Consider the following 23,229-nt stretch of genomic DNA (forward strand, 5'->3'; position numbering starts at 1 on the left):
GTAGTATAGTTTATTCTGGTAGTGTATACAGAAATCGTAGGAAATCAGTGTTCAAAATAGTGGTGCACTTAAAATTTTCCATGGCCATTAGAAAAACTTAAATCTTTCTAGATGTTTTTAATATGTGGTCTAAAGCTGACCTGCCTAAAATTGAAAGAAAAAGCTTCTAAACCGAAAGCTCTTATAAAATTCCTATGTGAAAGATAACTACAGCTAAGATGATTTTGCCAAGTGTATCTGTTGAGCTTTTCCAGGAAATAATCTATTATTCAAGAAAAATAAGTATTGAACTCTAAAGTTTTTCTGTATCGGCTCTGTGTTATCCTAAAATTAGTGCCTCTGTTAGTTATTTCTAGTGAAACAACTGCAAGGAAATATTTTCTTTCTAGGAACTGGATAAATACTGAGCATTTGCTAGAGTATTCTGATTGTGTAAGATAATCATAGTCCAATCCATTTGAACCAAGGAGTTGGAAAAGTCTGAAAATATCTGTGAATCTGAGAGTTTTCAAAGACAAAGTTTATAAAATCTGTTCTTTGACTCTCTGAAGAAAACTTAAATTTATTACAATGGAAAATTCCCTGTGATACTTGTTGCCCAAAGGATGGGATATTTTTTTCTTTGAAAAGAAAATGAATGGGCTAACATAGGTTTGGGGCAGGGGGAGGACCAACAATGGTTATGTGAATCTGTACTTCACTTGCAAGTAGTTCAAGTCATTGCATGTAATGACCAAGTTTGCAGAAGGATAAATATTTTTACAGGAGAGAAGAATTAATTTTCCTTAGGCTGCAGCCGATTGCTTTTTAAAACTATTTTAGGAATAAGGGAAAGATGTTAAGAATACCTCTTATTTGTAGCTTGGACAAATTTCTCCATTTTTGACCGCAGTTTTCTAGGGGCTTGTTTGTTTTGTGGTTTTGTTTTGTTTGGGTTTTTGTTTGGTTTGGCTTTTTGTGAGTTTTTAAAAGACTCTTTATGCTATTCGAATACATGGCTCTGGCCCCAGAGAAAAACATCTTGTTTTGTTCCTGTTCTAGATTACGTATCGACTACGGTATCTTCTCCGAGCAAGGTGTGATGCTTCACCGGTGACTAATAATACCATCCAGTTTCACTGTGATCCTAGCTTCTGGGCTCAAAATATTTTCAATCTAGGTATGTTGAAGTTTTATTAGCCCTTTGGCGTCTATTTTGAAGGCAGCTTTCTTTTTGTGACAATAAATAGCCTTTGCACTATCCATTTCTTGGTTTAATTTGTTAGATTTATTTCCTTACCCATGGAAGACATTTAAAGTGTGTTGTATGGGAAAAAAAATATTAACAAACTTAACCTTGCTTGAATGGTAGCTCTTGGCTTCTGAAACAAGGAACACAATCTATAACCCTACTTCACATCCTAAGAAAGGATTCCAGATGTCAATCTCATTTGGCATATTCCAGCCCTTTCTTCTACTTCAATCCCATTTTCCCAAGCTGAAACCCATAGCAGCAGTGTTCAAGAACCCCCATTTGCTCCTTGGCACACTGAACCCTTGAAGAACTGAGATGAAGAGGAGAATGCCAAAGAAAAACAGAAAAACAGGGAAGAGAATACTACTTTTTGACAGTTGTCTGGCTTTTAGATTGTCTTTCCTGAAGTTGTGGGGTGGAATTCAGGTGAAAGCGTATTTTTAATAGAGTTGGACATGTACTTCTTTGTTATCCTAATAGATTTTGATCTAGTCTCCAAACAGGTCTTTATGTGGTTTCTTACAGCTGTGAGTTTCTAGGGTTTCATGATACAAGTGAGTCCCAGAACGTGGAAGTTTTGGAGGTAGCCTGCTTGTATGATTGCCTGAAAGCCTGAGTTTAATGGAGATAGGCATCCTAGGAACTCATTAACTTAGGATCAGGAATTTAAGATCAGAGGTCTTTTTAGGATTTTGAACTGCTGTCATACTTCCTTTCTCTCTCCACTGTTAGCTTGATGGGCATTTTTGTTTTTCAGTCACGTGCAGAATGCTTTGTGAAATGCCTGTGGGACATTTTCTGCCTTTCATCAGAAAGTGCAGTCAGCTCTACAAGTGTAGAGAGAGGTGCAAATGTATGTTTCTCTACGAAGACAGAGAGGAAAAGTGTTATGGCAGTGCTTTAAGGTGAACAAACTCTTTCCCCACCCACCAGGATGCTGGATGGTAGCAGGGAAATTCTCCAAGTTCCTTTTTTGCAAATAATTTTCTTTGGGAAAGGAATTGAAAGTGAATCTCTTGTTTCCAGAAATGAACTGTCAAGCTGTGTGGTGGTAACTGAACTGCTGCTAAACTGAGAATGATGCTTGTCAAGAGGGGGCTTTTGCTTTTTATTTGTTTATTTAATGAGCTGCTGAAATATATGCCCTTAAATTCTGAAAAGTGCTACAACAGAAACTGCACCTGTATAGATCAGCATAGGAGATCTTATAACACTTTATCTATTTAAGTGGTAGACACATTATGTTTCTGTTTCAGAAATCACAACCTTTAGACTGGTAGGTTTATGATCAGACATGTTAAATTTCTGTAGATAAGCCAAATTTAAGAACGACTGAAGAACAAATTAAATAAAGTCTGAGTAAAAGAAACAAGTTACTTTGTGAATAGCTTGAATTCTAGTTAGGCTGCATGTTGCTGACAGTGTGATAGCATCTGTACACTAATAGGATAGCTGTCTGATGGATTTCAGAATGTATTTAAGAAAAAAAAAATACACTTTTAAAGTGTTTTAAGTCCACAAATTGTATGATAGCCCAAGCTTTTTCTAGAATAATGGAATGGAATCATTCTCTATATTACCTTTGGGTAACTAGCTGTACCACAGATGTTAAGTCTGGAAAGGCTTTTGAAGATGTATTTAGACACACAGAGAACAGAATAAAAGTGCAGTATAGGTTTGACAGTTGGTTTTAGCACAGTCAATACCATTCTTTGTCAAGGTAATTTCTTTTTTAGAGAAAGGAAATAAATCATCTATTTTGACTGTAGTAAAATATTTCATACAGCCGTCTATGGGAAACAGTATTATTCATTTGCATTTTTCTCTGCCCACTTTTTGGGAAACATTGACTAGACGTGTTACAGGCTTAATAAAGGGTATTAGGCAATAGGTTGGTAGGTTTTTTCCAATTTGCTTAGCATATTTAATAATTTTGTTAATGACTGATGTGGTAGAATCATAATTAAAATGTATGCAACACCAAAATTACTAAGTTTCAATATAAAAATAGCATTGTTGATGTTAGCTTTCTGCCCTGCTCTGCACTACAGAGCTGGGCTGGCCTAGACTCCCTCTGTGCCTGTGTCTAGACAGGGGACTAGAATGATGCTTCTTGTATAGCTTCTCAGCTCTTGGGGTGAAAGAGTGGAATATAAAATGCAAGACGTTTCCTCCTGCTTCAGGTAATCTACCCCAAAATGAGCCATGCTAGACAGCACAGGATCCACAGAGACTGATGGGTATAAGGAGAGAAGTGGCAGAGGGTGATTTCAAGTTGTGCTGTAACAGGAGTTGTCAAACTGTCAAGTGGTGTACCCACCTCATGAGGGTACATTCTCTCCTGAGAAGCAGCCCTAAATCTCTGGGAGAGAAGGGAGTATGAGGTGTCTGTTTTTCACTTGAGCTGAAAAGCTCTTGTGTAACCTTCCACAGATCACTGGAATTTTTAAACTCTTGGTCTTGGACCATAACTTTCCCTACTGCACTCTTTTTTAAGCAAAGAAAGCATTTTTGTCTTTTCCTGTACAAATATCAGGCTATTCCCTTGAATCAAACAAAATTCTGTTCTAGTTGGAATTCATGTTTCTTGGATGAGGTAGCCAGGATTTTACAGGAGAGTTTCATGTAATCACACTATATATCTCTTCAGATTAAATCTCTCACCCAGCATTAATCTCTAAATTTACCTGTCTCGTCAAATTTCCTTCTAAGTCAGTGGAGAGAGACAAAACATCTCCTGGAGGTGCCTGTCACATTCTAGAATTGGTGGTGTGTGGCAACTGAGACTATCATGTGAGCATTCCATGATGTTGACTCAGAGGCCAGAAAGGATCACAGTACCTTTAAGTTTTACGATACAGCTAAATCTTTTTATCAGATGATTGGATCAGGATACTCTTTCCCATTGAAACTTTGCTCCCTTGCTCTTCTGGAGCACTAGGTGTCTCCTAGGTCACCTTCCTAGGAGAATCCATCATACAGAGGAGGCTGCAGCACAAGACAGTTTGCTATGAAATGCGACCATTTTTTGTCAGGGAAACAAACAAAATAAATGGAGTCCTTTGACTCATGTTTATCCATTCTTTACAGTACAACAATGAATCATGACCGCATGGTATGAAAGGAACTAATTGTGAAAAATAGCATTACTACTAACCGCAATATTTTGGTATTAATCTTATTTATTTTGTTTACACTAGGTTCTTTGGTAATTGAAGATAAAGAAACCCCACCACATATGCCCAAGAGCCCTGCGATGGAACCCAACTTACAGCCACCAGGCAGCTTACCTTCCAACCAACTGTCCAAGTTCCCAACACAGATAAGCTTAGCTCAGCTCCGACTCCAGCACATGCAGCAACAGGTCATGGCTCAGAGACAACAAGCTCAGCGCAGAGCGGGTCCCGTGGGCTTACCAAATCCAAGAATGCCAGGGGCCATGCAGCAACCTCCTGCTTCTCATCAGGTGAGTTATGACTATTTCCAGAGAGAAGATTCTCTTTTCTCCATGGCGCTGGAGGAGAAAGTGAAGAAAGATAAGAAAAAAGAAAGAAATTAGGTCTAGATACATAACTTTAGATAACTTCATCTTTAGCACATGGCTACATAACTAGGTTAGGGAACATTTTCTTTACTGAGAACTGAGTGGGCATTTTAAGCTTGTCTGGCAAAATGCGTGGTAGCACGCAGCCTATTTTTATTCATAAAAAAAAAAAAAAGCATATGGTATCCAACCATATATAGTGCTGAGCTATGTATTTTGAATTTTTGTCAAATGATTAAAAAGTGAATCTGTCATTACTTTTTTTCCAAGGCTTTCTTGCATAAAACTCTGTGATTCTCCCATATGACTTTCAAAGTTGGAAATGCCCTCACTGGCTTTTGTAATGTATCTGCATTTATTATATCAGAAGAATTCAAAACCATCTATTAGGTTTTATTTTTAACATTGAAAATCAATGTGTTGTGTGATCATTCAGATAAATGATGTGGTACTGTTTGTTTGCATCTAATTTATTACGAGTTTCAGAAGTTTAAAAGGGCCACTTGGTAAACATTTCTGGAACATTGAATAGATATCAGCTAACTTGCAGAATTGTTTGTTTGTTTGTTTGTTTTCATGCAGGCACCTCCGCGCTTGATCCATTTTCAGAATCATAGCCCCAAGTCCAATGGTTCAGCTCTCCCTGCACAACAGATGAGATTTCCCCAACATCAAAACCTACCAAGACAAGCAATAAAGCCCAACCCATTACAAATGGCATTCTTGGCACAGCAAGCCATAAAGCAGGTAGAGTTTCCTTCCCTTTTTCACTCGCCACGTAGAAATAAAACATCAAATGTGCTTTATATAATCTTACTTTTATATTATGATTCTGGAGTGCTTTTCAGTTAGAACAGAGGCTGCCTTTTTCTCTATGACAAGATACCCACAGATTTCTTAATGAGATAACTGTCAAGTTTCTTTCATTTTGACAGTTCTAAGTAGCTGAAGCATTACAGAAGTGAGCCACTATGTGTGCTACGTAGGTGTTTCATTCTCTTGTTTGCTATTAATATGATTTCTGGCCACATGCAAAATTTAACATGGCCGTGGTCTGCACACTACAGTCAGTGAACAGACAAAATAGAAAATCCTACCCTTTACCTTGATGTTAGTCACTTCACTAGGAACCAGGGAAAAAGCTTGACTAAAAAGCTGCAGCTGCCATCGTTCTCTAGATGTATGCCAAATCTGAACTTTTACACATGAAGAGAGAAAAGAAAGTCCACAATTATAGGACCTCTGCTGAGCAAGACTGATCAATACCCAGCTAATGAGCAGTTGAACTGGACAGAAGCAAACACATCATATCATAGAATCATAGAATGGTTTGGGTTGGAAAGGACCTTAAAGGTCATCTAGTTCCAACCCCCCTGCCATGGTCAGGGACACCTCCCACTAGAGCAGGTTGCTCAAAGCCCCATCCAGCCTGGTCTTGAACACCTCCAGGGATGGGGCATCCACATTTCCTTGGGCAACCTGTTCCAGTGCCTCACCACCCTCACAGTAAAGAGTTTCTTCCTGATATCTAATCTAAATCTACCCTTTTCCAGTTTGAAGCCATTACCTCTCGTCCTATCACAACATCTCCTTGTAAAAAGTCCCTCTCCAGCTTTCTTATAGGAACCCTTCAGGTACTGGAAGGCTGCTATAAGGTCTTCCTGGACTCTTCTCCAGGCTGAACAACCCCAACTCTCTCAGCAAGTCTTCATGGGAGCGGTGCTTTAACCCTCTGATCATCTTTGTGGCCCATCTCTGGACTTGCTCCAACAGGAGTGAGTTTTCTGGATGTTCAGGAGGGCACATCTTTATTAAAAAGCATATTAACATATGTGTTACTAGGTATGTGGAGGGAGAAAGAAAGTTATGTCACTAGAGGTAGGCAGGAAAGAATCAAATGAATCTGATCTGTTACCTGAGAAGTGGAGTAATACCATTTATGTTTGCAAGGCTTATGATGTCAGAGAACTAATTGTAACTAAATTGAAGAAAGCTGTACAATATCTAAGAGAACCTGTAGTAACAAAACCCAAGTCACTTCTGTGCCTCTGAAGAGAAGATTGGTCTGTCCGCAAGCCTTTCTTTCAAGTATTTTAATTATCTAGCAATGTCTTTCTGAAAGCAGAAACCAGTAAATAGAATGACTGACTAATAAGGAATTGAGCAGTCAGGTTTTGCCTACAGTTGCCAAGTAATTGAAAATCACATATGCCTAAACGAGAAAGAAATTTAGTCTGACTTGACTCTGCACTTCATATCATGGTGTTAAATGTATGTGTGGGTGGAGATCCAGTCAGCATTTCAAATTCTTAATCACTTTAAGTTGTTAAGGGGAAGCACAACATCAAATACTTGATGGCATCCAAGTGACGCTATAGCTATTTACTTAATAAAGTACTGGAGCAGTTGTGCATTCAGCCTATTATCTGTAATGCTTTTATTTCACTGAAACTCTTATATTTCTCCCACAACACTGTCAGTGCAGCATGAAATATTAATAGATACTTAACATCGAAATATAGCTTTGAATTTAAGAATTGACATTCATTTCTTCTATTCATAGTTTTCAACTCCTTGTCATCTTCCCTTGTCTCGTAAGATTGGTTCTTGAAATTAGATAACTTCAGAGCAAATCAGGATTTTATGGTTGGATTCAGCTTCCTGAACTAAGCTGCTTGTTTAACTGCTGAGTTAGAACCAGCATATGCAGTAGATGTGATCCGTTGAAAAAAGTAATGCTGAATTGTGGATTATCCTCTTTTCTTTTCAGTGGCAGATTGGCAGTGGACAAACTTCAACCGCCCTTTCAACGGCAAGCAGCACAACCTCTACTCCATCCAGTCCCACAGTCACTAGTGCGGTAGGATGTGATGGGAAGACATATGGTCCCCCTGTGATAGATTTGAGTTCTCCAGTGGGTAGCTCCTATAATCTGCCATCTCTTCCTGATGTAAGTGTAACATAAGAGCAATGTTTTACGGATTCTGTTTTGAAGTAAGTCTTCATGTTGGTGAGAAGTAGAAACCTTTTAGACTGAATATCTTGCTCCGTTTGTCAAAATGAGACAGTTCCAGACAACAGCAATGCAGGATTGCCTACACGTTGCTGGCAATATTCAGAACTGTTCTGGGAGACAGCTGTTAGGACAACAAAGAAAAATAACATTGCAGGTTGTAATTGTAATGGACTCATTTATTTGGATGCTGCATATTTTTCCCCCACCCCACATAATGTTACTAACAAAAATTAGTTAGTTTTCATTTACCAGTGTCCATAGATAGCACTGGTTTGCTGATGGTATTTCTGGTAAACTTTTAACATTTTTTTAATATGTTTTTAACTCATTGGAAGGGCTAGCTTAAGTAGGTATTAATTGTTGGTACACTGGATATATTCTGTATATCTTTTCCTTTTGGTACTACTTTTCTTCATTTATTTTCTAACATGCCTTTGAGCTGGTGATAGAAGGACCATCATAAGATCATCTTTTCTTAAGCTTCTAAACTTCTCTTTCATAGTTTCTTCTGATTGGTACGTTTGTCAGAGGTCCACGTTAGAGCTGTTGAGTTTTAGTCAGTTGACTTTATTCTTTCAATTAACTGCTGAGCCTATTTTTGTGGTCTAAGGTTTGTAGATACCTGAAATGTCGTGGTTTTCTGGTCATAACTTGCTGTTACTCCACTTGTCTTGTGTTCTCACCAATAAACTCTCAGTTAGAAGTGTTCTATTTTTAAAATAGGGTACATAGACTACAGAATCACGGTATCTGTCAGACTTAAAAGGTGAACCCCACAACACAATCATAAAACTGTTGAGTCTGTGAGACATTTTAGCATACCGATTTTTGTGCACAGTATTATAAACTTTTTACTTGTATATGGTTAAGTTTATGATGTTATACATGGCCCAAATCACTGTAAATATGCTAACCTAGCAGAGGCTTCTGCATCCACTTTGAATAAGTCTAGCTTATAAATAGAAATTTCAGAGGTCAATGCAGTTAATACCAGTCGATTTGTGAGGCGTCTGGATAATTGAGGTAACTACTACCAAACTGATGACCTATTTTCTTATCAAACATGATCTTACGTATTGCAAAAACCCAAACATTTCAAAAGTTCATTTCTTTTTTATCAAACCAGAATGTGTGATTTTTGCAGAAGATTAGAATGGTAAATTGGGAGCCCCTAAACCAGAGTTCAGTTATCTGGCCTGGCCTGTGGGTGGAAAGAACAAGTGGTGGTTTGCTGTTTGCATTTTAAGTTAATATGTATGGCCCCTGCCCAGAAAATATGTGGGACAGATGGAATTGAATGTCCTTTGAGGTTCTTCCAGTCCCGTTAAAGAGCAGTGGATTAATGGGTAGTTTGTGTATCGCTTATGATCTTTTTTAGAGTGTATAATATGAGCATGTCAAAAGAAGGTGTGGAGATAAAAATTCATCTCTTGCTTCAATGTGTGAAAACTACCTGTCTGATGTAATCCTTCTGTAGGTATTGGAGAAAAATTGGCACTTGCAGAATCATTTGATCTTAAAACAAAGCACTGTCTGGATTTGGTCATTTCTTTTCTTTTTAGAAAAAACCAAGATGATCTGTTTTAAATTAACTACCTCACTTTTTGGATGGCTAAAGTTAGGTGAAATGCATTTTGGTCTTTGCCTTCAAAACAACAGTATGCAGAGGCATGGTTTACTTTTTTGTTGTTGCTTTTTGGGGGGGTTTATTTTGTGTTTTTTTTTTTCCCCTTCCCAACGCTGTTTCCCGTCCCTTCTCCACCTTTTAGATTGATTGTTCAGGAAACATCACACTGGATAATGTTGTAAGGAAGGACGGAAGTGCAGAGCAGAATCAGCCAAAACCCCCTTCGAACAGAACTGTGCAGTCACCAAATTCATCGGTACCATCACCAGGCCTCTCAGGTAATTGGACTGTGGTGCAATTTTCTGTTTAAGTGGTGTAATGGTAAAATCTAATGTGGCAATGTTAACACTGATAGCAGAATCAGTTGATTTTATTTTGTATGAAAGATGAGAAATATGAAAACGAAGGCAGAGTTGCAGAAACCCTACTAGAAGGTAAAATTGAGTCAATCTTTTAGTGTTGTAAACAACAGCAGCACAAACAGCCCACTCTGGTTTTTCAGGAGCAATCCTCAGCAAAAATGTCCTTCACAAGTCTTTTGGCTATCTGGTCCCCAGAGCTTTGGTCTCTGTCATATCTGGCCCTCAGACTTACTTCTTCCTACTCACCAGCTTGTCTGCCTTAAAGTTTCTTAGTACATCTCAGCAGAGCTGCTAGAATTTAATAGGGTAAGACAAAATAAATTGCTGTGATCAGATGGAGGGGTCAGCCAGGCGAAGGTACCGACCCACCAGCCTGCTTACATGCAATGGGCCCCTTTTTAGTCCTGTCCCTCCCTCTCATCCTCTCGTGAATTTGTGTTAAATGAGTTATGGGTTAAATAAATGACACTGCAGGAGAATTTTTCCCCCAAACCTGTGTATTTCTCTGAGTCGCATCTCAGGCTTGGCACAGACCTGTGTTTTGTTCTAATCTGATCCTTCTGTCCTAGGAGGAGTCGGTGTGACAAACATACACCCTCCAATCCGTTCACCCAGTGCCTCCAGTGTTGGGAGCAGAGAGAGGTAAGGAAAGAGTGGGAGAAAAGAAAATGTTACTGCCACCTCCACAGAACTTGCCTCAGTCTTTTATCTCATTAATGCACGTAGAAGTCAATTTGCCTCACCTTCTCTGTTAACAGGCCAGGCCTGATGGTTATTACAGCACTCTTTACATTCTAAAAGCAGCTATTTCATTTGTAATGTATTAATAGCACATCTAAAAACATATTAACTCTGCGAATGATGGCTAGGTTGGCGTTATTGAAAGAATGCCAATTCTAAATTAGGTTTTAAATTCAGAAAAATCAGCTAAAGGCAAAAGTTGCATATTGAAAGTCCTCGTGGAACTATAAATTACTTCAGATTTAAGGAACTGATGTTATAAAGAGGGTTATTAAGAATTTTCTGCCATAATGCAGTTAGTTAAGTGAACACTAGATATCCACTGTGAGTCTACACAAATGTTTTTATCCCTTAGTGATGGAATATTAATGAACAAACAGATTTACACAATGTTGTTTGAAGAGTGCAGATCCATTAATGTCTTCCAATAAATTAGAGCATACATCTGACATGAGATTAATTTTTCATGCAGACAAAAATCAGATCATATTCGTCTTAGTTGAATTGGAAATGCAGATGCTTTTAATATAGAGTACCTTTTGCTCTATTCAATTTACACAGTAAATTCTGTGAAGGACTCTTATGAACTGTTTAAATGTTTGCCTGAAGAGTTTTTTACTTGCATTTATAAAAATGTGATTTGATCTGCTGCTACTTGAATTCATTTTGTTAAATTTAAAATTCTCAATTATTATTAAAGAAAAATAAGATGATGTTTTTTAGTTTGGTTGTCCATTCTCATCCTATTACGAGTGAACACATGAAAAAAGACAGATCTAGTTCTAAAAGGGCGGCTCCAGTTTTGGTAGAGCTGCAAAGCTGTAAAAAACTCTTTCAAGGTAAGGTAAATATGTATTTTATCTGGTCTATTTGCTTGTATGGTTTACAATGGTTCAGCTCTGGAAAAGCACTGTCCTTCCCCGAAATACAGCTGCATCTCCTCCAAAGTAGGATGATGTTCAATGGAAGTGCTTCTTTATGTATGACCTAAAAGAAATGGAGATTATTTGCAAATCTTGTGCTAATGAGAAGTCAAAACCACAAGTAATATCCTAGTTCTGGAACTGCGCCATTAAAATTTTCCCTTTTTTGTAATGCCTTTTCAATATACATCAAAGGAAATAAGCTTGGATGTTGTATTCTATAGAAATAATACTGTAGTGCTCAGGATTCAAAGAAGCAAAATGGATTAGCATCCTGAGGTCCTGGAAAGCATCAGTGTACAAAAGACATCCCGTTCTGACTCTTAATTTCTCCTTTTTCGTGCTTTTTTCTGTCATTTACAGTTCTGGCTCCTCCAGCAGGCCACCAGGAGCTGATTCTACACACAAAGTCCCGGTTGTTATGTTGGAGCCGATCCGAATTAAACAGGAGTCAAGTGCATCAAATGAGAACTTTGATTTCCCAGTTGTTATAGTGAAGCAAGAAACAGATGAGGAATCCCGGCCTCGGAATGTAATATTAACAGTTATAAAAGATACCCTTTCTTTTTGGTGGGGAGGGTATTTTGTATTTATGGGGAATAAAATAATTTACTGATATTCTGTTGGGGACTTTTTCAGGGGAAAAGTGAAAAGCTGAAGCTATTGGCATAAAATGAAGAAGTGAAATTCAAAATGAGACTAGTTCTGCCAATTCAATTAATTAACTAGCGTGATCAGGCTGCTTTTATCCACTGAGAACCTGAGAAGGCAGGGAATAGCCTGCAAACATCAAATTTTCATGTGGTGCTAGAAGGTGTTACTAATCATAGTGCAGTAACACACATAAATAAGGTTGCTAGACTTTGGGGGCATCAAAGATCAGTTTTATTTTTTATTAGTGGAGCGATAAATAGCCTTTCATAGTTAATTTCTTGTTTTTAGTTGACATGCTATAGAATGATAGTAAGTTTTGCATGCAGGTTGCAAGTTTCATGGCTGCTTACACATAAATTTGTTGCTCTGGTCAGTTTGCTTGTTGTTAGGGTCATGTAAATTCACATAAGTATTATAGTCTGGCTTCCTTTGCTTCTTCCTACAGGCCACCTTTTCAAGAAGCATCCTTACTTCGTTGCTGTTAGATAGCAATCATAATTCCACTTCTGATGAAGCTGTCTTAAGAACAGATGCGCCGGACAGCACAGATGATCAACCAGGGATACTGGAGGAGAACACATCCAGCGGGAAGACAGGATGGATAGGTCCCCCCCACATTGGGGAGGGCAGGAAAGAGGATGATCCCAATGAAGATTGGTGCGCAGTATGTCAAAATGGAGGGGAGCTCCTTTGCTGTGAGAAGTGTCCCAAAGTATTCCATCTTTCTTGTCATGTCCCTACGTTGAAGAGTTTTCCAAGGTAATTATGACTCCTTCATTTCCATCTAAACTTGCATTGAAAGACATAAGCTTTGTATTGTGAAACCTGGTACAAGACGTTTCAGCCTCGAAGGAATCAGTGTCATCTTTGAAGTCTTGAATCCAGAAAATCGGAATTTGCATGGCACCTCCTCTGTAACTTTACAGATTTGCAGCCCCAATAATAAAACTCTTCCCCTATTTTGCAATTAAGCAAGATCACTTATATCTAGGGCATCTATTATTAAAATTGGGCCACAGAATTACCAACCTGTCTTAAAATGTTTTAAGGTTGACAAAAAAGATTTACATATCTTTAATAGTAGTAGTAATAATAATAGTAATAAACTTAAAGAAAAATCTAAGCTAATGTAGTATTAAATATATTATTTGCTATAGTCCTAAACATGGCTACAGTCCAAGCATGGGATGTAGCGACTGGCATCTGGTAACATCTCGTTCAGTGTTGAAATAATAAGTAGGCTTTCTTGATTGGCTGTTACAAAGCAACTACTCAAGTTTCTTGAGTTTCAAAATACAGTCTTAACTGGCATTTGCTTCTGGAATTATTATCTTTGATTAAAATAAACGGCATTTTGCAATGTTCCAACTTGGAAATGCCATGCAATAAGCTTATTAGTATTAAAGGATAGAAACATCTGTCATAACATGTTCATTGTTTAATGCTTTTATTAGGTTTTCTTATTAAATATTAGCATAGTTTGCTGGTGTAAAACATTTAGATAGAAACTTAGTCTAGTACATTGGTCATCTCTGTGCAAGCATACTTCTGCGAGCATATTTACTCTTTTAAATGTCACTGGAAATGGCACATTAAAATGTTTCTCTTCCCTTTTAAAACTTCAGTTTACAGTTTGGTGGTTTTTTTTAAATAAAATGATGTTATGTTACAGCTTTGCACAATAAACAAAACTTAGTAAATTTACAGGAAACACTTAAGCTAAAACATTTGTGCCTTTCTGACAAGAAAAAAATAATTTTTAAGCAGGTAGATAGCTATATTTACAAGGCTTTGTTTCTATTAAAATCAAAGCTTCAAGAATAAGTCTTTAACGTTTCTCTTTTTTTACTGGATTGTTCTGTGGAAACTGAGATGATGATGTCCAGGGCAGGGGCAAGGCAGCCAAAACCAACTTCTCTGTCAAGTGTTCAGATCTGTAAAAGTGCATCTGTAAAAGTTAATCTGCAAAAGTTCAGATCTGTAAAAGTTAATACAAGTGCACTGTGTTCCTGGACCTCAGAACCACACTTAGTTTAATTTTTCTTGTGGCTTGTGTGTATCAGACTTTTGTTCTTATTTTTGTGGAGGTTTTTTTTTTTCAGCTACAACACTCTGCTTCACAAATTTTGGTCTTTTAGCATTAGTTCCTTCAAATGCACAAAATAATTCCTTTAATATTATGGCAGCAGTGTCAGTCTACTTCTTTTATGATTCCTTCCAGTGGATAGAATTTCCCCTATAGATTCTTAAGGTCACTGCATCTTTTTTCCTTCACTCCAAAACACCATGCTATTCCTGATTCTTGGATATTTAAATGCATCATTCCTCCATCTTTCATGTGTTTCCTGTTTTCTTGTATCATGAGATCTTTAGATCATGTCCTGTATCTATTTTTGTATATCTACCATATAATTTCTGTGATGCTAGTCCGGGCACAGAGGTGACACTGTCATATAAATACCTCTGTCATGTTAAGACAGTAGAAGATAAAAGTCTCTTTGAAGGAAGATGCCCGCTATTCACTACTGTCTGTTGCAACTAGCAGATGGTGGAAATTTTTGGATTACTTTGGATAAAAAACAGTAAGATTTTCTTTTTTTTAACTTGGAAAGTCTTCTGCCTTACTATCGAAATGAATTAAAAGGTTCTGCAGGAACTATTTCTCGTTTACAAAGATCTTATTATTACAACAGACCTCTGAGTAAATACAGGCAGTCAGATCTCGTAACTGGTTATTGCTGAATTCTCTCTGCTCTGTAAGAAGTACAATTCAGCCCTCTTGTGGTTGGCTGCAGGCATGCATGGTTCTTTATGGAGAACTACATTAAAAACATACACTCTTCATAGGTTTTTCAAAACTTTGAGGTTCACAAATTGTATTAGAGTATCACTAAGCAGAACTAATTTTCTCATAATCTTATGCTGCTGTTTTTCTCTATAGGGTTTTCCTAAACTAACTGATAAAATCAGAAACAACTCAGTTTTAGGGAGCGAAGAATTTCCAGTTTTCCAAAAACCCTTGTCGAGGGTATTCTCTATAGAGTAGTAATATGTTGTAAGCTTGTGGAGAGAATATATAGTTTTCACCATACAGCCCTAACACTTACCCTTCTGTTTGGCTTATACGATGCCTTCAAGTCTCTCTGTTGTCAGGAAACAGAACTCTTAATAGTGCTTTGATTGAATCGTATAAGCTTAAGTGAAAAATTTCAGTACTTAAAAAGGTAGACACCATTTGTCTGTTATGACAAACCATTTTTCTGTTATGATACCATAAATGATATTGTGCTATTAAAAGGGAGACAAAATTCTAAGAAAGCATTTTTACCAGCAGTCTCTGCCTTTTGTAATGTTTCAAAAATCCACCACCAACAAAACAACACCTGATGAGGAAAAGAACACCCCACAATTGAGGAACTTATCCAGAAGTATGTGGAAAGCCTTTTGCCAAGACTTTGCTACATCACTGAGGTCTGTGTGTCTGTTTGTCTTCCTTAGTGGAGAGTGGATTTGTACATTCTGCCGGGATTTGTCCAAGCCAGAAGTGGAATATGACTGTGATAAACCTGCTCACAGCTCTGAAAAAAGAAAATCGGAAGACACTGTGGGTTTGGCACCAATAGACCGTAGGGTAAGGATAAAATGTGTACTGTCTTGCTGCTGCTTGTATTCTGAAATGTATGCATATCTTAGGAAGTGGTGGTAAAAACAGAGAATTAACTTTTTAAATAATTTCTGAGATCGTAGCAGCCTTCATGTAAATATGCTGAACAACACACGCTGGATGTCTGAGAAGTGGTTGTGATCTGGTGTTTTGAACTGGGCAGTGTTCTGGGAATTGCCAAGTCCTGTTTCTAACAGAGCTGTCGTACATACTGACCTTGCATTGAGAATTATTTTTTTTCATTTGTGCTTTCCAAATTTGGCAGAGATTGCCATTATCAGCTAATGGCGTTAGTCTTTAAAGCGCTTTGTCGACACCCTTTTAAAAAATTAAGGTGGTTTGTTCACAATGAGGATATAGAGAGATGCAACACTTACTAACAGATCCAGAGATGAACACACACCACTGGGAATAACTGCTGTCCTTTTGCAGCTTCCAATGTTCTGGTGGGAAAGCTACAAAGCAAGCAGTGGGTCTCCAACTTTTGTTTTTCCCTTAAACCTCAGAGGTAAAACTAAAAAAAAAAAGCCTTTGAGCAGACAGTTGAACTGCTTGACAGAATCTTTTGGATTCTTGGGATTTTGGGGAGTTTTTGGTCTTTTTTATATTTTTCTTATTTCTTTGTAGTTTTTTATTATTATTTAAAACTTTTTAAGCAGTTTTGAGCTCTGTTGGAAAATATTACCAGTGTTTTACTTGGTTTCATTTGGCAACTTCTCTAAATACACTGAAGTTAGTGTTTTCTTTGGAGTCTTAGTCTACCTGTAGAACCATTATTTACATGTGCTGCTATCTAAAAGGAAAAAAGCTAGCTCTGTTTGCATTTTGCTTTAAAAGTAAGTTATAAAAATGTAAGATAGGTCCTGTAAATATTCTGATAAAGGATCAGCAGGCATAAAATCACTCAAAACTGTTTTTAGAATCTCTTTCAAGGCTCAAGAGCCAGTTTAATATATTTGGATACACAAAGAAAAGATATTCCTTCCTGCTGTTAACAAAAGTCACTGTGAGCTTTGCAGTTACAGAGCAGTTATACCCAGATCAGGAAAAATGTTACTGCTGTATCTGAAGATTTGTAAAGCACCAAGAGCCATGCATGCTCTTTTATTCCATGGAATGTCTGCTGGGCTCAGCAAATGCTGGATAACGCCGTTAGCAACTGTGTGAGGTTTCATAGCATACTTTTGAGAGTTGATGATGATGTATCTGTTGCAGAGATGGAATACTGTAGGCCACTAGTTATGACAGGTTATTGTCCTTCCAGATACAGTTTCTGTGCTCGCTTTTCTGCTTAGGGGCTGGGGGAAGTACTGAGCATCCGTTTCGCATTTTCTGTAGTTTGTTATTTTAGAACAAATCATGTAGGATTCTCTAATTAATTGAGTATCTTTTTTTTTTTGACACAGAAGTGTGAAAGACTGCTGCTGTACCTCTACTGCCATGAAATGAGTCTTGCTTTTCAAGATCCGGTTCCTCCCACAGTATGTACCTTACTTCTTTCCATTTTATATTAGTAGCATAATTGGCATGTGTCTAATGACATTTTTGTGTCCTATCACAGTCCATCTTCAGAAGGTAAGTTTCCCAGACACTGAGTGTATTTAATCTGTTTAATTTTATTAAAGCTGTCTGAAGGGGAGTAAATAAAAAGTTGAAACATTGGGTTGGAAAGGAATTTCCTAGTAAAATTCCCCAAGAACTGATTTTACTTAATACTTCAAAAATAGGCACAAAAAGTCAGTTCTAACAATTTGCTGATTTCACAATGCTGAGTGATTTCACTAAAAAGGTGAATTGGGATGTTTGGTTTTTAAAGAAATTACCCGATTTCGAGAATTAGGGTGCTCCATAGTACTAATATGAAATTGAATTTCTTCTTATTAGCTTGAAATGTATTAGTTTAAAATGGTAAACAATACCTGGGTGCATTAGAAGTCCAAGGACAGCCAGAAGAGTTGCTAGCATGATCAGATGAAAAGTACCTCTCTTATGTTCTTCAAGACAACTCCATGGGAAAAGAATTCATCAATAAGTAATACGCTCCTATGCACCCCTTTTATTTAATTAGAATAAGAATTTTTCTTCTGAAGAACATTCTACAGAGTTTAATAATGAGAAATGGCACAAGAGATTAATTCAATAATATATGATGGTCACGTATTACTAAATTCACGTGAATTTAGAATTATATTCGCATTTAATAGTATTCATATTAATATGTGATTTTAGTTAGGAAAAAGTATAAAAATATTATCAATAGATTTCGTATCTTATTTTTTAATTTCTAATTCTTTCTAAAGAAAGAATAAATCTTAATCCTACAACCACAGTTGGAGTGCCAAAATCATTTATATCTCTGAAATTTACCACCATTTCCAAGGACATATTTCTTGACCAAAATTCATTTTAATCAACCCACATACTGTCTCTGAGTGGGTTGCCAAAGTTATCATATGATGGTCTTGAGAGTGAAACTTAATAGATGGCTCATTTGACTACATCCAAAAAAATATCCAAATCAGTTGCTCTATCGTATATAGTCAATGTAGGTGGGGTTTTTATTTGTTTTTCTTTATTTTAAAATAGGCATTGGAAGGAGTATTTTTTAGCCAGCAAAGCTAGCATATGTCACTGTTACTCCAGAAACTATCTGCATATTTGTTAGAAGTACAATTCTTATATCTTAGAATTATACTTTGAAGATGAGACTAAATCTTTCTCTCTCTCAGAGCTAAAGATGTAAAACAGTAAGTAATGAACATGACTGCATTTGGTAAAAAAAAATTATTCTCCATTTAGGTTCCTGATTACTACAAAATAATCAAAAAGCCTATGGACTTGTCAACCATCAAGAAAAGACTTGAAGTGAACAATTCATACTACACAAAGCTGGAAGATTTTGTGGCTGATTTCAGACTGATTTTCCAAAACTGTGCTGAATTTAACGAGGTTAGATACTTTTATCTATTTTTGTAGGCTTAGTTGCTTTCAGGAAAACTGCAGTGGGGGTAGAACTTACAACATAAGAATTTATTGTATTAAACTTATTTTGATGATGCGACTGCAGTGAAAACATAGATCGCATTTGAAACCACTGTGGTGTTAGAAGACTATGCAGTGGAGATCCTTCCATGGAAGGAAGGAGGATTGTAACAAACAAGGTAGCTGATTGGCAGGACAACAAGTAAAAAAAAAATAAGATAATTTTTTATATCATAGAGATTAATGGTGGGCATTTGGTTTTAAAATTGGTTTAATCCTCCTTGCCTCAAGTCTTAAATTCAGTTGGATTTACATTCTGGGAGGTCTGTAGTCACCCTTAGGATTTCTAGTTGTCTGCTGAGTGACTGTTACTAATCCCTCACTGCACAGAAGGGAACATGCAGTGGAAAAGGGATGCAGGCACTGAGTGGACCACAAAATGAGAGAGAATTACAACGGGAATAAAGGCTCCTCTGAGTGGCCTCGATGGGATTCTCATCCAGTCACCCTCGATACCTGGAAATGTTTCTTGCCGTGGTGACCTCTGCTTCAAGAAACTCATCAGCCGTGGTGTCTGTGGATGAGTTTAGGGCTGCCTAGTCTTCCAGGTCACAGTGATCATCTATCCTAGTAATATTGTCACCATAATTATAAAAGGTCTGTAAGCTAGAGAAATTCTAGCATTTCAAGCAGACGTTCTAAAACACTTTAGCACCATGAAGGCTATTTCACAGCATAACCCAACTTTTTTTTTTTTTTTTTTTTTTTCCTCCAGTCAGGATTTAAGAGTTTTTAGAACCTCTTTATATAGCAGTATGGCTTTAGCAATTGGCTTCTGTGGTAATCCATCAGAGAAAAAAGACACTGAGTGTGTTGGCCAAAATACCTACCCTTGCCCTCTGTTTTGCAGGCTTGTGCTCTTTGGGACCATGTGTTTCACAGGTGCCATTCTTATTGCTGTTTTATTTCTTGTAGTTTGTAAAAGCACCTAAAAGACTTAGTGTGATCTATGTATAAAGCTATTTCGTGATGCATTGATGTTGTTAATTCACCCCACAGCCTGATTCAGAAGTGGCTGATGCTGGCATGAAGCTTGAAGTGTACTTTGAAGAACTTCTAAGGAACCTTTATCCTGACAGAAAGTTTCCTGTACAACCCAACTGCCAGAGTGAAAAAGATAATCCAGAACTTACTGATGACTCGGATGATGACTTTGTGCAGCCCCGGAAAAAACGCCTCAAAGGAGAAGACCGTCAGTTGCTTAAATGAGCCGCATGTGTTACTACAGAACGTTTTTTTTTTTTTTTAAAAACTAAGAATATTTATCACTGTTAATTGTGAAAAGGGGAAAACTCACAACTGCTTTGATTTGTAGGTTTGAGGATATTTACTAGACGTTCTACCCCTTGTCTGAAACACAAATCTGATGGAGATCAAAGCATGAGGAGAATCCCCCTGAGGTTCCAAACTTTCATCGTTCTTCTGGAGCAGCACAGAAATTGCCATTTGTGTGGGGTGACAGCTGTTTAACTTTACTTTGAGGAAGAAAAGGAGTTTGTATAGAACTGAACTTTAAAACGTTACGTGGGTTCAACATGTGGCTTTCTGAGTTTTAAAAAAATGTGATCTCACCAGACTTTTAATTTTACCAAAGGCACGTGGCTGGCCATAATTTGATTTCTTTGTACTGTATTTAACACAAGCCATGAAAACAGATGGTGTAATATTATTGACTTAATACTGACTGGTACAACGAAAGTGTAGTTGCTCCCAAAGAAGTTATTGGTAATTTTAAAATGCAAGGGAGTGTATTAAAAATAACTTTAAAAAAAAGAAAAAAAAAAGAATTTGTTTGAGAGTTTTTAATGGAGGAAGTAAAGGACAGAATACTTTGTGTTGCGCCATTTTTCTCACCACCAGCAAGAAACAATGGTACCTCTGTAATGTTTTCTTTAAAGGAGTCTCAAATTTGTTGTGCCGCTGTTTAATGGAGTTGATGGAAAAGTCTCGAAGGGAAAAATGTTTGCTTGTAACTGTTAGTCAGTCTTTGTGTCTCTTTAGAGAGGGGGTAAAAAGCATCCTTTCTGTCCACAAGCTCTTGTTATTTTTCCCAATTTTTAAAAATGCTCTTGTCAGAATGCAACCAGCCTCGTTATTCACTTGGAAATACACAAGTGTGAAGAGGTGAAGAAAAAAAAAGATATTGCACTTCAACCGTCGTGTTAAAATCACCAGAAGGTGAGGACAAACTACCTTTTTTTGTTCTGCTACTTTCCAGAAGCACTGATAATATAGATTCAGAGATTGAAGAGGTAGAGAAGTACTTCTCTATAGTTGCTCAAGCAATTGGTTTATACTCTTCGTTTATGTCATCTTGAATGAAAACTGAGTTTTGGGGAGAGCAGGCAGCCTTTTGAATTCATTGAGCTCCGATTGTGCCAGAATTTTGTAGGTGGAATTGTGAAGACATCCGAATATACACAAGCCTGCTTTTGACTTGCTGTGGAGCCCTGGTGTGGTGCTGTGGAGAGATGGTTGAAGAGACTAGATGCAAGTGCTGCTTATGCCTCCCTGCTGTGTACATATGCACCTAGAAAAAGGCTCTTTTATGGTTTTTGTTTTTGATACTCATCACATGAGATACTACCACAATCATGTGGTTGATTTTTAAGGTGCCCAGAGTAACCATTTCTTTTTCCATTTTCCTTCCTTTTTGGTTGGGGGGTTGTGTGTAGTTGTTTTGGTTGTTGTGGTGTTTTTTTGTTGGTACTCTCTTTTATTACCTGAAGAGAGTTGCTTGTAGCAGGAGTTTTACCATCCCAGAAAAAAAAAAGGAAGAGATGAGAAGGAGCTGAAGGAGATGGAGAGGGAGACCATTCTACCAAAAGAGGCGTGATCAATGCACACTACAGTAGCACGGACTTAAGAAGCAAGAGACACTTCTGTTGCAACATTTGAAGTCTTAAAGATCTAGCAATGCCTAGAAGTCCTAGGTACCCCGCCACCAAGCTTAACGGTGCTTCCAGAAGAAGGTGCTGTGTGTTTCTCTGGACTGTATGATGCAAGTACAGATTTAGTAGAAGGCTTAGTGCATTTAGAGGTGAAGTTAGACACCTATGCAGCTTCACGCTCAAGTTGTTCTCCCAGTGGAAAATACTGGGGAGAGGAGCATAGATATACTTCTGCAGTCCAGTTACTTATTTGTCTGCTGTAAACTGTTTGAAAATGTCTCTGTTTAAATAACCCACTGGAAAAATCTGACTGAGCTTTCATTTTGTGGTCTTGAATGTCACCCTAAGAATCCTCAGAAATTGTCTTTAAAGGAAAGCACTATATTCTTTCAAGCTGCTATGGCAAAGACCGTATCTACTTTATGTATTTATTTCCTCACCTTGGCCTCAATCCACTGAATGATGGCTGTTTTCCCCCTTTTTTTTTTCTTTTTCTTCTGTGTTTGTTCATGTAATGTCACTAACAGCACCAGTAGCAGAGAGTCTTCATCTCACTTCATGGAACAGGTAGAAAGTATCTATTTATTGAATCAAAAGAAAGAAAATGTCCTTGATAAATTTGCCATTAGTCTATATAAATCATAGTTCCTACGCTGTTCAGTTACAATTTTTAATAATGGCAATGGTATGGAGAAGCAATCAACATCAAATGCAGCTCACAGGAAATGACAGATTCCAAAGGTTTATTTTTCTTTCCTACCCAATCCAACATCAAACACTCGCTTTCATTTTACTTGCTAAAAAGGGAAAAGAAAAAAAATACATAAAATTAATAAAATGCACATGAAAACCAACAGAAATGGATACAGGGGAAAATAATAGGGATTTGGGTATGTACAAAAGGTCTCGCCTCTGATAGGCAGTCCCTGTGACTGCTTTGAAAGAGGACTGATGCTGTCCTAGTAAACTGGAGCAAGAGTAGATACACCTTTTTAAATGTCACTGTCTAGATTTCACAAAAGTCTACTTACATATTTCTATTTTAGTTGGTTCATTTAGACTTAGCTTTAAGGAGTGTATCTATTGCCTGGAGCCTTAGAACTAGATACTGCCATGTTAAAAGAGTTTTTACATTATGTGTTTAAATTCTTGTATGGATTGGATGACTGTACTGTGTGAGGCCCTTGGACAGTATGTTCAACAGTCATGATGCAGCGATCCCGGAGTGATGACCTACACAAATGTAATCTCTGAAATGACCATGACATAAGAGTTGGCAAGCTGAATTTAAGATCTAATGGTGGCTTCACCGATTACACAACTACTTCTGCACATTTTTTTTTTTTCCATCCTTTTGACTTCCATGTTAAAAGAGTTTTTACGTTATGTGTTTAAATTCTTGTATGGATTGGATGACTGTACTGTGTGAGGCCCTTGGACAGTATGTTCAACAGTCATGATGCAGCGATCCCGGAGTGATGACCTACACAAATGTAATCTCTGAAATGACCATGACATAAGAGTTGGCAAG

At 37.4% G+C, this 23,229-nt stretch overlaps 1 protein-coding gene across 1 annotated transcript in view; it reads left to right on the top strand.

Moving 5' to 3' along the window:
* The window catches only part of TRIM24 (tripartite motif containing 24), a 41,645-nt gene extending 21,073 nt beyond the window's left edge, over positions 1-20,572 (top strand). The window contains exons 8-19 of the mRNA XM_014937234.1: positions 1,042-1,159; positions 4,435-4,700; positions 5,361-5,525; positions 7,549-7,728; positions 9,564-9,699; positions 10,353-10,425; positions 11,811-11,979; positions 12,547-12,860; positions 15,600-15,732; positions 17,172-17,246; positions 18,565-18,714; positions 19,807-20,572. Coding sequence (XP_014792720.1) covers positions 1,042-1,159; positions 4,435-4,700; positions 5,361-5,525; positions 7,549-7,728; positions 9,564-9,699; positions 10,353-10,425; positions 11,811-11,979; positions 12,547-12,860; positions 15,600-15,732; positions 17,172-17,246; positions 18,565-18,714; positions 19,807-20,016 — 1,989 coding nt within the window. The 3' untranslated portion in view covers positions 20,017-20,572. The remainder of the gene's footprint in view (positions 1-1,041; positions 1,160-4,434; positions 4,701-5,360; positions 5,526-7,548; positions 7,729-9,563; positions 9,700-10,352; positions 10,426-11,810; positions 11,980-12,546; positions 12,861-15,599; positions 15,733-17,171; positions 17,247-18,564; positions 18,715-19,806) is intronic.
* The last annotated feature ends 2,657 nt before the right edge of the window (positions 20,573-23,229 follow it).

The sequence above is a fragment of the Calidris pugnax genome, unplaced genomic scaffold (genome assembly GCF_001431845.1).
Source record: "Calidris pugnax isolate Ruff unplaced genomic scaffold, ASM143184v1 scaffold1, whole genome shotgun sequence".
In the NCBI taxonomy this organism is placed as follows: domain Eukaryota; kingdom Metazoa; phylum Chordata; class Aves; order Charadriiformes; family Scolopacidae; genus Calidris; species Calidris pugnax.